Here is a 13,741-nt window from a genome sequence, read left to right on the forward strand (position 1 = left end):
GGGGTTTATTTATTAAATTGGCAAAACTAGGCAGGTGTTAAGCAGGATTAAACTGTCGATATACTTGGGATAAGAGTGAAATGTGTGGAGGTTCATATGTGTATGGGGTGTCTCAACTATCCCAGAAGAGCAGATGTTGAATTGAAACAGGATTGGGCATGTTGGATTTTAACATGTCTGAGCCTTGGTTTCGACAACAGACGCCTTGTTACCTTCTCAGCATTGAGAGCCGATCGAGCATGTTTATGGCGGAGGTGGGAGCAATAGCTGTAAAGTGGATTGTGCATTGGGCCCACAGCTGTGTCAAGTATATGGTCAGCTTTAGGTGTGATGGAAAGATATGTGTTGGAGACATCGGAATTGTTGAGTGTGTACCCCACCAACAGTTTACAGTTGTTAGACATGGCAGTGCCTTTCTTCCTTCTCCCCCAATAATCACACAGTAATGCTTCCCCAAAACACCTAGATTCGACAAGATCAGTTGCAACAGATTGAGGACTATCTTTAAATTATCGATTTACTTATTAAAGTGAAAGTGTCAACAGGTTATGCGGCCCAAACCACAACCACGGGTCGCACGAACCCGGGATGGATATGCCCATTCAGCCCATGTATGTTTCATTCTGAAATGCTACTTTGATTCAGAGTTTAGCTGGAATGGAGTTCTGAGTCAAAGATGGCGAAGATGTCATCAAGACTGACTGCTATCTCTCTATACACAAGCAAGGAGAGAAGCTGTCACTTTTGATGACATAGGCAGGAAGAGGCTGACATGGCCCATCTCTTTGACTCGGAGTTCCGTTCCAGCTGAGCTCCAAGTCAAGCTCCTAAGTATGTTTTTTATTCTGAAATGCAGCAATATTTCAGAATAAAACATACATGGACCAAATGGGCATATCTGTCTACTCCAGTGTTAGGAAGGTGGTCTATGGTGTTAAAGGGGGTCCAACAATAATATCTGTTGTATGTCCTATCTTCCTTGCTTCCTGTCATTTATTGATAAAATACTGTCTTACTAACTTGTACTGTTTCGCTCAATAGGTCAGGCTACTCCTTCATCCAGAGAAAGTCCAAGTCCAGTTGACCCAGAGTCAGTGGAAGTAATGATGAACTTTGACCCAGATCCTGCTGATCTTGCCTTGTCCAGTGTGCCAGGACATGAGACATTTGATCCTAGGAAACATAGATTTTCTGAAGAGGAACTGAAACCTCAGCCGATTATGAAAAAAGCAAGAAAAATCCAGGTGCCAGATGAACAGAAGGTAAAAATTGGCCACAAATTTTTTTCCCCAATATTATAAAATATGCTTTCTATAGAGCTAGTTAGTGTTTGGATGTCCTAAAAGGGTATTTCCACCAAAACATGTTATCTCCTATCTGAGCACTGGGACCCCCTCTGATGCAGAGAATGCAGTCAATGTGTATCCTGAAGTGTAGGCAGTAGAAGACGCATATGTGCACCTCCATTCACTTCAATGGAACCATTAGAGATAGCACAATTCAAGCACTCTTCTATCTCCAGCGGTCCCACTGAACTGAACGGGGTGGAGGTGCGCATTCGCATCCTCCAGTGCCCACACTTTGGGATGAGATCGGGGGTGCGTTCTTGGCATTGGCAGGAGTTCCAGCAGTCAAGCCCTGCACTGATCAGCAAGTTATCTCCTATCCTGTGGATAGTGGATATCTTGCTTTGGTGGGGCAACCCCTTTAATGAGAACAGGATAATATTGCATGGTGACATGTGGAACTACTAGTCACCATTGAGGGTCTTTGCGTTTCCTCAAAACACCATTATACAATTCAAAATTATCCCCTTAATGACTTGGCCTTTTTAGGCCTCAATGTCCAATTTTGTTTTATCCTTGAAGACCCCAAGATACTGCTCCCTAAATCAATGCATTGCCTAGTATCGGTAAATAAATTGCACATACAAAATCCTTCCATCCCTTTTCTCTTATCATTGTTATTCAGTACCCTTATATTACAATTGATTGGATATTTGAATTTCATAAAGGTTTCCTGCTGTTGGCAAACCTGAATTTAATTCTACAATATATAAGGCAGCACAAGTCAAATAAAATATTAACTTAAATGGGTTGTCCAGGATTTTTTAAAAAGTTGCAGAAGAGCAAGAAAAACAAAAACATTAGTCACTACATCTATCCATTGATTCCTGCTAGATTCCCGCAGCGGTGATGTCACACACATTATTCCCATGACTGCTGCAGATAATCACTGGCATCAAGCTTTATCGCTAAGGCCACTGGTTGACTGCAATGGTCATGTGAATGATGTAAGTAAAGTCATTGCTAAAGAACAGGCGGAACTACCGAAGTTAGTAGGAAATATAAGTAAGTAGTGCTTTTTTTATATATATACACAATTTCCTATTCTTAAAACTTTCTTAAAATTCTGAACAACCCTTTTCAATAACATGCCTTATATTTAAAATCAGTAGAATATACAATAAATATAATATGCAATAATATCTAAAATTATTTTCATGCAAACTTGTAATTTTTAACCCTGTAATAGGGGCAGTAAAGTCCAGGAGATGGATCGCTGCTAAGTGTTCCAGTTTTAGTTGCCTTGCTAGCCAATGGAGCACTCTGTGTTGCCTATCATGCACATTAACATTCAGTTTATATCTGGAGCCTGCCCAAAAACCAAACTGTGAGGTTTCAGAAACAAAACCCCTATAAAGCCGTATAATCAGAACTTAAGAAAAAATTATTTAAACATGCTATTTATTATAGATGACTATCATTCAATAATTTCCAGTTATCTTCTACCAGCTGTAGGGCCATAAACAGATCTATTGCAGGTTTTCAGTGTATTCCACACTGAAAATCAGTAACAGTGTTATGATCATGTACCAGAATGTGCACTCTGTATCTCATAATCTGTTTGGGCTGGTTAGACTGGGATGTGGAGTCTGAAGGCCCATTTACATGCAACAATTATCGCTCAAAATACGTTCAAAAAAATCCATTGTTCAGCTACTGCGAGATAAAGCAAACACATTTATCCTTCAATAGAACGCATGCTGTTCTCTCACATGTGTTTACACTAGCCAGGAGGAGAACAATGAAATGTGCTGGCAGCTGGGTGTGTGTTTAATCCCATGCTGGGGTCTGCAAACGACTCCTAGAGGTCCTTTTACATGCAAGTAAAGATGATAAAGTGTTAATGGCCATTAACACTTTTTGCAAATAGATCGTCAAATCTTTCAATCGTTCAGTCGTTTGAAAGATTATCTTTGCATGTAAAAGGGCCTAAAGGGATCCCCTGGTCTTCACCTTTAACACCAACATGAAGGTATGAACTTTGCTGCCCCAGGTCACAGTCCCAGAATAGTCATGACTTGTATTTAGTAGTGCAGAGGCAGTAGTAGCATTGTCAAGAATGGAGCTAAAGGTCCTTACTAAAAGAGACATTAAGAAGCAACATGCCAGAGACTGATACAAAAGAGAAATCATGAAAGAAGTCATCACCAAGAGAGGATTTCAGGATAGGACAGGCCAGAGGATGAGACCGAAGTATAGTAAGAAATATAGCCAAGGGTCAGACCCAAGAGTAGATCTACAAGTAGGAGACAAGCTGTCCAAGGGGCAAAGTAGAGGCATTATTTAGAAACAAGGACAAAAGTTAGGATCAGGAACCACCAAGAGTCAAATAAAGAACAGTTGTACAGGACATGAGAGCCAGGATGAGAATAAACCTCAAATGCCATGCAATGTATGGCAGGATGACCTCCCCTTAAATAGACCATAAGGCCTACTGTTATTGTCTAATGCCAGTTGCCTTAGCAACTCAATGCCAAGATAAGCCAAGAGCGGCAGAGCCACGACCCAAAACAGTATGGCTGCAGTGTAGATCAGGAGTTGGAACCAGAGGAGGAAGCATCCGGTTACTTAGTAACTAAACGAGGAGGCAGGAGCCTCACCGGAACGTGGGCTCTGGAACCTAGCGAATTGAGTACAGTACAAAGTATAGTATAATGCTCGTAATTAGTATTTGGAGATTCAAACAATATATGTATATAATTACTATATACTTCTGTAATTGTTAGCAACTCATGTTGTATTCTTTCCTTTTAGGATGAGAAATACTGGAACCGGCGGTACAAAAACAACGAAGCTGCCAAACGTTCACGAGATGCTCGTCGACTGAAGGAAAACCAGATCACAGTCCGGGCTGCCTTTTTGGAGAAGGAGAATTCAGTTCTGCGCCAAGAGGTAGCCAAAATTCGCCAAGAACTCTCTCGCTACCGAAACATTCTGTCAAAATATGAGTCTCAGCATGGAACCTTGTAAAGAACTGAGAAAATGTGTAGTTGTCCCACCTGGTTGCACGAACTAACACAACTTCACAAGAATCTTCTCCCACAATCCTTTTTTTTCTTTCCTGAAGAATGGCCCTTACTCACTCAGAAATATCACAAGATGTAGAGGGCATGAGGGACACATGGGAAGCAGGCCGCTGTACAACGCTTCTATTGCCTTGCTTACTTCCTCCAATTGTCAGCATTCCATCCTGACCTCCTTTTCTGCAGGACAAAGGTGCTATAGTGACTAATAAACACTATGGGGTATCACCAGCGATAGCAAATAGACGCAAGGAAAAGGAAGCCAAAGCTGATTCTGAACACAGGCACCATTCAATACACCAGCCACCACGTAAAGGCCAATTTCCCTGTATCTGACAATCCTCGCACACAGCTGTCCAGTAGCGTTGCATCTTTTTATCATTGTTCTGTCAGAAAAGGATCGATTGGATATAACATGGATGATAAAGAATTGTAAAATATGTAAATATGTGAACCGAATATGCTAAATGATATGGTATTACAATTAAGCAAGCAGGAAAGGGGTGAACAAATCTCGTAAATATATTGAGTTAGGTCTGCAGGGATTTCATATTATAGTATCTTACTAAAACAAGGATGGACAATCCTTCAGCATCTTAGCGATTGCATTCTGCATGCTCCACCTCGATAAGCCAGACACTGACCACTACTGTGACAAATGACAACTGAGCACTAGTCATTATTTTGTTGCTAGTCAATTCTAGGCCTACAATGAGAACTAAAATGTATGCATGACAATGATAGTGGTGGGGATGGCCATCCTGCTTATTCACTTGCTAAGCAAAATTCCGAGAATATATTTGCCTTTTTTTCCCGGGTTTTATCTTCCCGGGTATTTTTTGAATTCGGCTCAGTACTTAGGTGCTGTTCACGTCATGTTTTTGCTCCACACCAAGCCTATACATTTGAATATGAAAAAGTTATTCAAATAGTCTACTCTGCTATTGTAGCAAAAAATGTAAAGGGGATCCACAATGGCACACATTTCTTTAAGTTTTTAGCATGTACGAATGTATAAGCCAAATGTAGGAACAAAACATGATGTGAACAAGAGCGGATCCTTTGCGCTCCATTTCTGGTATTATTGGTCAAAATGGTTAGGGGGAAATGTTGTCACTAAGTGGTTTTCTTGCCCTATTTGAACCATAAATCCGTAATTACTAAATTTCTGTTGTTACTACTAAGTAGTCTTTAATTAGTTTTACCCAACTATCCCCAAATCTGAATAAGGTAATTACAAGTAGACGTGTACTGAACAGCAGGTGGGAAAACTTATGACTGCTTGAGAAAAGTTTCTTCTGCAGCTGCTCTAAAAGCCAAGCCCCTAAAAGGTTGTTCCATATCTATCTGTTTTGCTGTATTAAGCAGACCGCTCCATTGATTGCGTACTGGTCTGGGTTGGTACTGCAAGATGAGTCCCATTCACTTAAAAAGGACTTGGCATGCAGTACCAGCTGAGGCCACTGCGCGATATATGGAGCTGTCTACCTTTTAAAGCGGTTGTCTGGAATTTGAAAGAAACTCTTCACTAGAATGGTGCTGAAGTGTAATATCAGGCAAAGGGCAAAATAGGTGCTTTATTTTTCCTTCCAGATAACCCCTTTAGGGTGAGTTATTCACTCCAAAAATGTTAGGCCCATGCAGTCATCTCTGAACTTCACTACACTATCATGAAAAGACTAGTGTGGTCCAGCAATTACGAAAAAAATCAGAGACTCAGACCTGGAAAACCTTTCTTTGTCACTTTAAGAGCAATCAGTGGATTTACCATAAGATGAAAGCAGATATTTAGGTGTCACATCACATTCCGGCCTTATCCTAGTATTCTGGTTTTGGCACTGTTTTTGCTTTAAATTTTTGTTGTTCTTTAACAAACAGAAAAATTGCTTCACAAATCTGATCAAAAAGTAACTGTGACGGCAGCCTACGGCCGTATCTACACGGGCGGGTGTGATGTCGGTATGAGAAATGTGGGCCAATATCGCACTCTTGAACCTGTGATTTTTGCCTGTGAGTGCGATGCATTTTGTGAGAAAAACACATCACATCGTGTTACATGCGATATTCATGCATATGAAAATCGTATGTTGTTTCAATGGTAAAATTTAAATATTTGCACTTGCATGAAAATCGCTTGTACCTACTAGCGCGATGCCCATAGGAAATAATGGGACATGCTAAAGTGTTACATCTGACAGCATCGCTCCGAGAGAAAAAACGTGCATGCAAATAGACCCATTTAAAGTAACGGGTTCTATTTTTGTGCAACGCATAAAACACAAAAAAATCGGGCGTGTAAATACGGCCTAACTGCTTTGCATTGGACACTATCTAAAGATTGACTCCAAAGGCACAACCTGAGTGCATTATCTTGTTGGCAAGACCTATTGCTACTAATGCAGTGTGCATAGAAAGGTTTATCCGGTTCTAACTGATGACTGAAAATACATATGAGGTCTGGCGGTATATTGTGCGCATTGAACCTGTTTAGCAGTATGTATCAATGCACTGGGCAAATGTTGCATGTTCATTGTTTCTCATGTAAATCTTAACCCTTTCTAATCCAATTTTGGATTCACGGTTTCCTAAAAGGCTTTTCTTTTTGCTGTTATACAACAGTGCCATCTGCTGGCTAAAGCCAGTGGAGTGGCTGGCAATAGATGGTAAGAATACCCTGTCGGACGTCTTCTGACATTGGAGCTGTACAAGCTTCATTTAGAATGTAGGAAGACATCAGACAGTGGATTGGAAAGGGTTAACATATATTACTGGGTCTTTTAGGTAAAATGAAGTGAATGACTCACCTAGCCAAGGGCATAAACTACCATAGCTTTATCCTCTTGGCTTCTGCAGAAGCTGTGGAGGGGGCCTACTTGGGCCGGCCCTATTCCCTTCCACAATGAGAGGATGCCTTCTCTTCGCAGTCGCTGGGAAATTAGCAAACCTGTGTGGACAGAACTAGCCAGAGGGTCTTTCTCTCCTACAAGTACAGTAAATCAGATGATTTTCATTGTCAAGAGCCATGGGATAGGAAATAAGCCTCTATTTTTTACACATGTAGGCATAACCAGTAAGAAATCTACCTAACACAAACTCTAAAGCAATAGAAGTCGGACTACTAGGTGCATAGTAGTAAATCCTCCTTACTACACAAACAGCAGTATGTGTGTTGTATGCAGGTGTGCACCCAGCCATTCTGCCGTCTGACAGCCCTGGATACGGCTTCCTATCATCTCTTATGCATATACTGCCTTAAACATTTTACATCTTTTGCACTTTATAAGACATGTAATGGCATCCATAGTTATAGCTACTAAACCAGAGAAATACCACAAAGGTATTCTTGCACATTGAGAAAATTCAGAAAGCATTCCTTCCACTGCGGTTCATCCCAAAAATTGTCATTTTCTCCTTAGCAACACATTACAAGTTCCTAAGAAGCATCTAACAGACTTCAAATTAGCATGTGATAAATGTGAAAAAAAGACATTCCTTTTTGCTTCCCAAAATACGGTGCTGCCACGGGGACTGAACTCAGCATTTGTCAGTTGTTGGATTTGCTAATCTTGCATGAAGGTGCAGCATTTTACAGCTTCTGACAACCATAATAATCATTCAAAAAGTTATTAATGGGTTATTACATGCATGTGGTATGATGTTACTCCCTGAATTAATTTCCAATCATCAGGCTATTACACAACTGTGCATCCATATAGTTTAATTAAGATTGACAACCAAGGGTGGTTTCTCTAGGTAGGCATAGATTTGAGGACAGAATACAGAGGACAGACATTTGTAAACGTGTGGGATGAACCAGACTGCTACCTTCACAACTATCATATTGTAAACACAGTGGATAACTGGGACTGTGTGCCAGGTTTAAAGGGGCTGTCCAAGTTGTAAAACCTAAGGTTGAAAAATGCACTAAAATAATGATCTTGTAATTGCACATGCTCCAGTGCCGCTTCTAAGGTCCTGTGCGCTTGTCTTTGTTTACAGGACTGCAGCGGTCACGTGCCTGGATACCTATATGACCCTGCAACCAATTGACTGCAAGCTACATGCCCGCAAATGAAAAGTCACCAGTAACATTCTGTATATAGAGCATTGACTATCAGTTCTGAGCCCATGTGATCTGTTCATTGAGCTAGGATGAAGCCGCGACCCTACAAGTCATGTGACGGGCTGCCAATTAGAAAAACAGGTGCATTATGGGAACTATAAGTCAATGACAACATTTATCTTGGCAGATGGTTGATCAGTTAAAAAAAACTAAACTTGGACAACCCCTTTAAGATGACATTTTACCGGACCTAAGAGGGTGTTTCAACGGGCATTTTTGATATTAGAATTTTTGGACAAGAATTTCACGATTAGCGACAATTTTTATCCATGCGATATTCCTTCAGTTTATACATAGATCATAATGAGCCCGTGTTTGGAACTTGATAAGGTGGTATAGCATGTCTAGGCATTCATCTGAAGGGCTCGTTGATGGAAGACTGGTATTCTTGGCCCTTGAGTCATATTTTTAAATGGATCTGATAGATTTCACACTGAACATTCTAGCCCCACTCGCATTTTATGGTAATCTTGTGGCCTATTCCTGGCACTCCTTGCAAATGTATCATGAGATTTAAGAATTTTCGACATCTGAGTCTGGCCTAGATCACGCTTCTCCACGAAGAATTCCTTTATGTGAGAGCTTGTTGTGTGTCTGCAGATTGTGTGCTTTTACCTGTGATTTGCACTAGTTTATATTGGATACGAAATAATGATTATATCGGTGTTTCCACTTTTCAGATATAAATAGAGCATGATTTCTTTTCTACGATATTTGTATTTTATAGATACTTTCTATATTTACAGAAGTCTCGCAGACTTGTCTTTAACTGACAAGTCCAAAAAAAAAAAAAATGATTTGACTAAATTTGTTTTCTTTTTTGCAAGAGGCACTTTTTGAAATATTGTACGTGGTAAATTTGGACGCACCTTATGCACTCTTAACAGTTGTCACAGAGAATGACTTGGTGACAAATACGAAAATTATTGCAATTAAGAAGTACTATACAATAAGAATTTAACTGTTGTATGTTAATTGCCATTTTACAGCTGACTACCCCTTGTGACAACTGGAATTACTGTAATAGCAAAGGATAGATTTATTGCACATTTACTGTAGTCCCTTACTTTTGATACTTATGATAACCAAACAATCCACAACCCTGGGTGCCTTATTGTATGGTACAGATTGTATGATAGTTTTCAGTAACCTTTATGTCTTCTCACCCTATACAAACTGCATTCAACATGAAATCTTTCGATATGAGAATGCAGTAGTGATACATGCTACAAGGCAAGTTCTGGGAAGACAAATGAGGGGACCAGTGTGGAGATATGAGCACCCTCACAGTAGCTGATTCCTTGTGCAGTGTCATTGATAGCACACAGCTTAACTAACTGTGTTACCATACAGGGGTTGCTGTAAACTACTGATGGCCCATGTGCTGGATAGGCCATCAGTAGTACTTCAGTAGGGGTCTGCTGCTTGAGACGCTAGCTGATCAGCTGTTTGCCGGGACAGTGCATTCATGATTGCTGCACTGTGTTTCAACTGCCCTGCCCTTGGTGTTGCAGAGCAAACTCCCATTGAAGTGAATGAGAGCTTTGTCTGTAATACCAAGCCTGGCCACTGCAATGTGAACGGAGCTGTCTGCTTCCTGCAGAAATCATCTTGGTGAATTAGCACAATGGCCCGGAAAATAGCTGATCCCAAGGGTAGACCCCTGCCGATCTACTATTGATGGCCTATCTTATGGATAGGCCATAAGTAGCTTACAACTAGACAACCCCTTTAAGTAAGTTCTATTTTCTCCTATACAAAGCAAAACTAATATCAGTAGATTATGTATATTTTAAATCTCTTTATACCGATGACTAGTCTACCTTTATTATCAGGCAACTGCCTGACAACCTCTATAATTAGTATAAAGAGCACCTATGTGTTTCACTAACTCCAACTAAAGGCAGTGTCAGGACCTGTTCCAGTTCTGCATCCAGGTGGACCTGGCTGCTGGACTTCCACCAATGTGACCCTTGTGTGGCGTGTTCCTTTGGGAAACCCCTTTTAATAGAGAAGGCACTTGATACAAAAGAAATGCAGTTCATATTTACAAATCTGTATGTAGAATACTTTATCACAATGGCAAATAATTGGGTTGGGGTAGAACATGAAAAAGGACTGAATGCCTTGCCATTAATCTTACTATCCTCTGTTAACTATTTCATTGACACTGGCTATCCAGTATAGTCAAGAAATGTAAAATTTAGCATATGTGTAATGCATCTAAAATATATCTATTTTTGATTCCACCATTTTTTCATGTTGCACTATGTAGAAGAAAATCTAGTGTTGCTAGATGGAAACAATCAGTAAGCTGCTGTTGATGGATGTTTTTTCTTAACGTATTTCAGTGAATAATAATGTACTGTTTTGAACAAACTATTGGTCTGATTGTCTCAATGTCTTAACACCCACTGCATTAAGATATAGAAGTCCTGCTTGTTGATGGGCTCCATATAGCAACGGAATTTTTTTTTCTACACAGTGTAGATCTTTTTATTACATATTTTCTTTAATACAACTGAATGATTGGATTTGTTGGACACAAGAGGAAAACATTGGGTATCATTTAAAAATACAATAAAAAACTGGCGAAGTGCGGAAGTTACCTATAGCAAATCAATTTAGAAATGAGAGCTGTCATCTGATGAACAGGTTTTCATACATGAAGTGTTTATCACATTTGAAGCTATTATCTGTTATTATGGGGAATGCTTGAACCAAACCGAAGAGACGCAGTGTTTTATAAATCCAAAACTTTAAAAAACTTTTAAAAATGATCATTTTAAATTCTTCATATTTGTAATTCTTTTACAGAACACATCAAAATACAGAAACATGATAACAGGGCAATGGACCTCGTGGTTCTTGTGGTTTAGGGTGCCTACATGCTAACATGCTTGATAGCTGTGTCCTGTTGCAATATGTGGACAGTAGGGTACAAAAATGTTCTCAGGGAAATTGAGGGCCACAGAAAAAAAGCCTTGAATTATCACATTATTACTGTGTGATATCACTGAAATTTCAAACTATATGCCTATTGATGTACTTGAAACCATAACTGTTAGTTCATAGGTGGCATAGTTTCCCCTCATAATGATCTATTAATGCTTTTTGGTATCTCTGCATTGTAACCATTAAAAACTGAGAACACATTAGACTCTACACAAGGGCACCAGTGATCTGGATTTTAAGTAAACCCAATTTTCCATGCCTGTGGTCAGCCTGCCCCTTTATCTATATCTTCATATTGAGGATGGAATATTAATTAGCACTGAGATTATTTAAAGGAGACCTGCAATGAGAAAAAATAACAAAAGGTCCTTAAGTGTATAACCCCAATTCCAAAAGAGTTGGAATTGAATTTAAATAAATGTAAAGAATGAAAATAATGCAATTATTTGTAAATCTCCAATAAGCATATTTTGTTTACAATAGAACACATATCAGAAGTTGAAAGTGAAACATTTTTCCATTTCATTTGTCAAAAATAAGCTCATTTAGAAATTGATGGCAGCAACACATCTCAAAAAAGTTGGGACAGGGTTAACAAAAAGCTGGAAAAGTAAGTGATACTAATGAAAAATCAGCTGGAGGGTTAATTTCCTACTAAGTCACATGACTGTGTATAAATAGAGCACGTTAGAGAGGCAGAGTCTCTCAGAAGCAAAGATGGTCAGAGATTCACCAAGTGAATTCTCCAGTGCTGAACCGGCCGCCTGCAGTCCAGACCTGTCAACAATTGGCGTTTTATAAAAGACAGTCCAGGACTGATGAGCAGCTGGAATCCTACATCAGACAAAAATGGGACAACATTCCTCTCCCAAAACTCCAGCAATTAACCTCCTCACTTCCCAGACATTTACAGACTGTTGTAAAAAGAAGAGGAGATGCTACATAATGCTAGACATGGCCTTGCCCCAACTTTTTTGAGATGTGTTGCTGCCATCTATTTCTAAATGGTAATTTTATTTTTATGGAGTGGAAAAATGTCTCACTGTCACCTTCTGATATGCGCTCTATGTTCTCTTGTGAATAAAATATGGTTATATGAGATTTCCAAATCATTGCATTCTTTTTTTCTTTACACTTCTTTACATTTTTCACAGCGTCCCTTTTTTTTGAAATTGGGGTGTAATATATTCTGTACTGAGGTACATTAGGCCTAAAGCCTGAGCTTGTATTACTGATACAGTGGCCCACATAAATGAAGACCTATATCTTACACCTGCTTGGAGGAATATGCCACCAATTTTTTAAAGGCACACAGCTTTTTAAAATTTGGTGCAAAAGTCAAAAAATAAAATCTATGCTTGCTATGAGCAGATGTAGATTGGCACCCAAATTTTCATTATTATCCGCTATTATTAATAAATTTGTCTAAAATTTGGAGATCACGCCTACTTTTCTTGTCACTTTTCAAATCTGGCAAATGTTAAAGGGGTTGTCTCGCGGCAGCAAGTGGGGTTATACACTTCTGTATGGCCATATTAATGCACTTTGTAATGTACATTGTGCATTAAATATGAGCCATACAGAAGTTATTCACTTACCTGCTCCGTTGCTAGCGTCCCCGTTGCCATGGTTCCGTCTAACTTCGGTGTCTTCTTGCTTTTTTAGACGCGCTTGCGCAGATGCATCTTCTCCCTTCGGCTGGTCTTGGAAGCATCGGCGTTTTGGCTCCGCCCCCTTGTACGCATCATCGCGTAGCTCCGCCCCATGACGTGTGCCGGTTCCAGCCTCCTGATTGGCTGGAATAGGCACATGACGGGGGCGGAGCTACGCGATGATGCGTACAAGGGGGCGGAGCCAAAACGCCGATGCTTGCAAGACCAGCCGAAGGGAGAAGATGCATCTGCGCAAGCGCGTCTAAAAAAGCAAGAAGACACCGAAGTTAGACGGAACCATGGCAACGGGGACGCTAGCAACGGAGCAGGTAAGTGAATAACTTCTGTATGGCTCATATTTAATGCACGATGTATATTACAAAGTGCATTAATATGGCCATACAGAAGTGTATAGACCCACTTGCTTTCGCGAGACAACCCCTTTAAGAAAAGTCATAATTTATTGGTAAAATTTGGCATACATCATTATTTATGATCTATTTTGGCACGGTTCACATCAGAAAGGATCCCATCTGCGTCTCCTTTCAGAGCCTCCCTCACAGATCTGGCAGAAATAGTGCAGTTTGCACAATGTTACCAATTTTGCTGAAGTGTTGTCATGAAAGCTTCTCTATGTCCCAA

General features: G+C 40.0%; 1 protein-coding gene across 1 annotated transcript in view; it reads left to right on the forward strand.

The window, feature by feature from the left end:
- Positions 1-12,925, forward strand: part of DBP (D-box binding PAR bZIP transcription factor) — a 46,066-nt gene extending 33,141 nt beyond the window's left edge. Inside the window, exons 3-4 of the mRNA XM_066607707.1 lie at positions 1,042-1,262; positions 4,101-12,925. Of these exons, the coding sequence (XP_066463804.1) occupies positions 1,042-1,262; positions 4,101-4,316 (437 nt within the window). The 3' untranslated portion in view covers positions 4,317-12,925. The remainder of the gene's footprint in view (positions 1-1,041; positions 1,263-4,100) is intronic.
- The last annotated feature ends 816 nt before the right edge of the window (positions 12,926-13,741 follow it).

Source organism: Eleutherodactylus coqui, chromosome 6 (assembly GCF_035609145.1).
Source record: "Eleutherodactylus coqui strain aEleCoq1 chromosome 6, aEleCoq1.hap1, whole genome shotgun sequence".
Classification (NCBI taxonomy): Eukaryota; Metazoa; Chordata; class Amphibia; order Anura; family Eleutherodactylidae; genus Eleutherodactylus; species Eleutherodactylus coqui.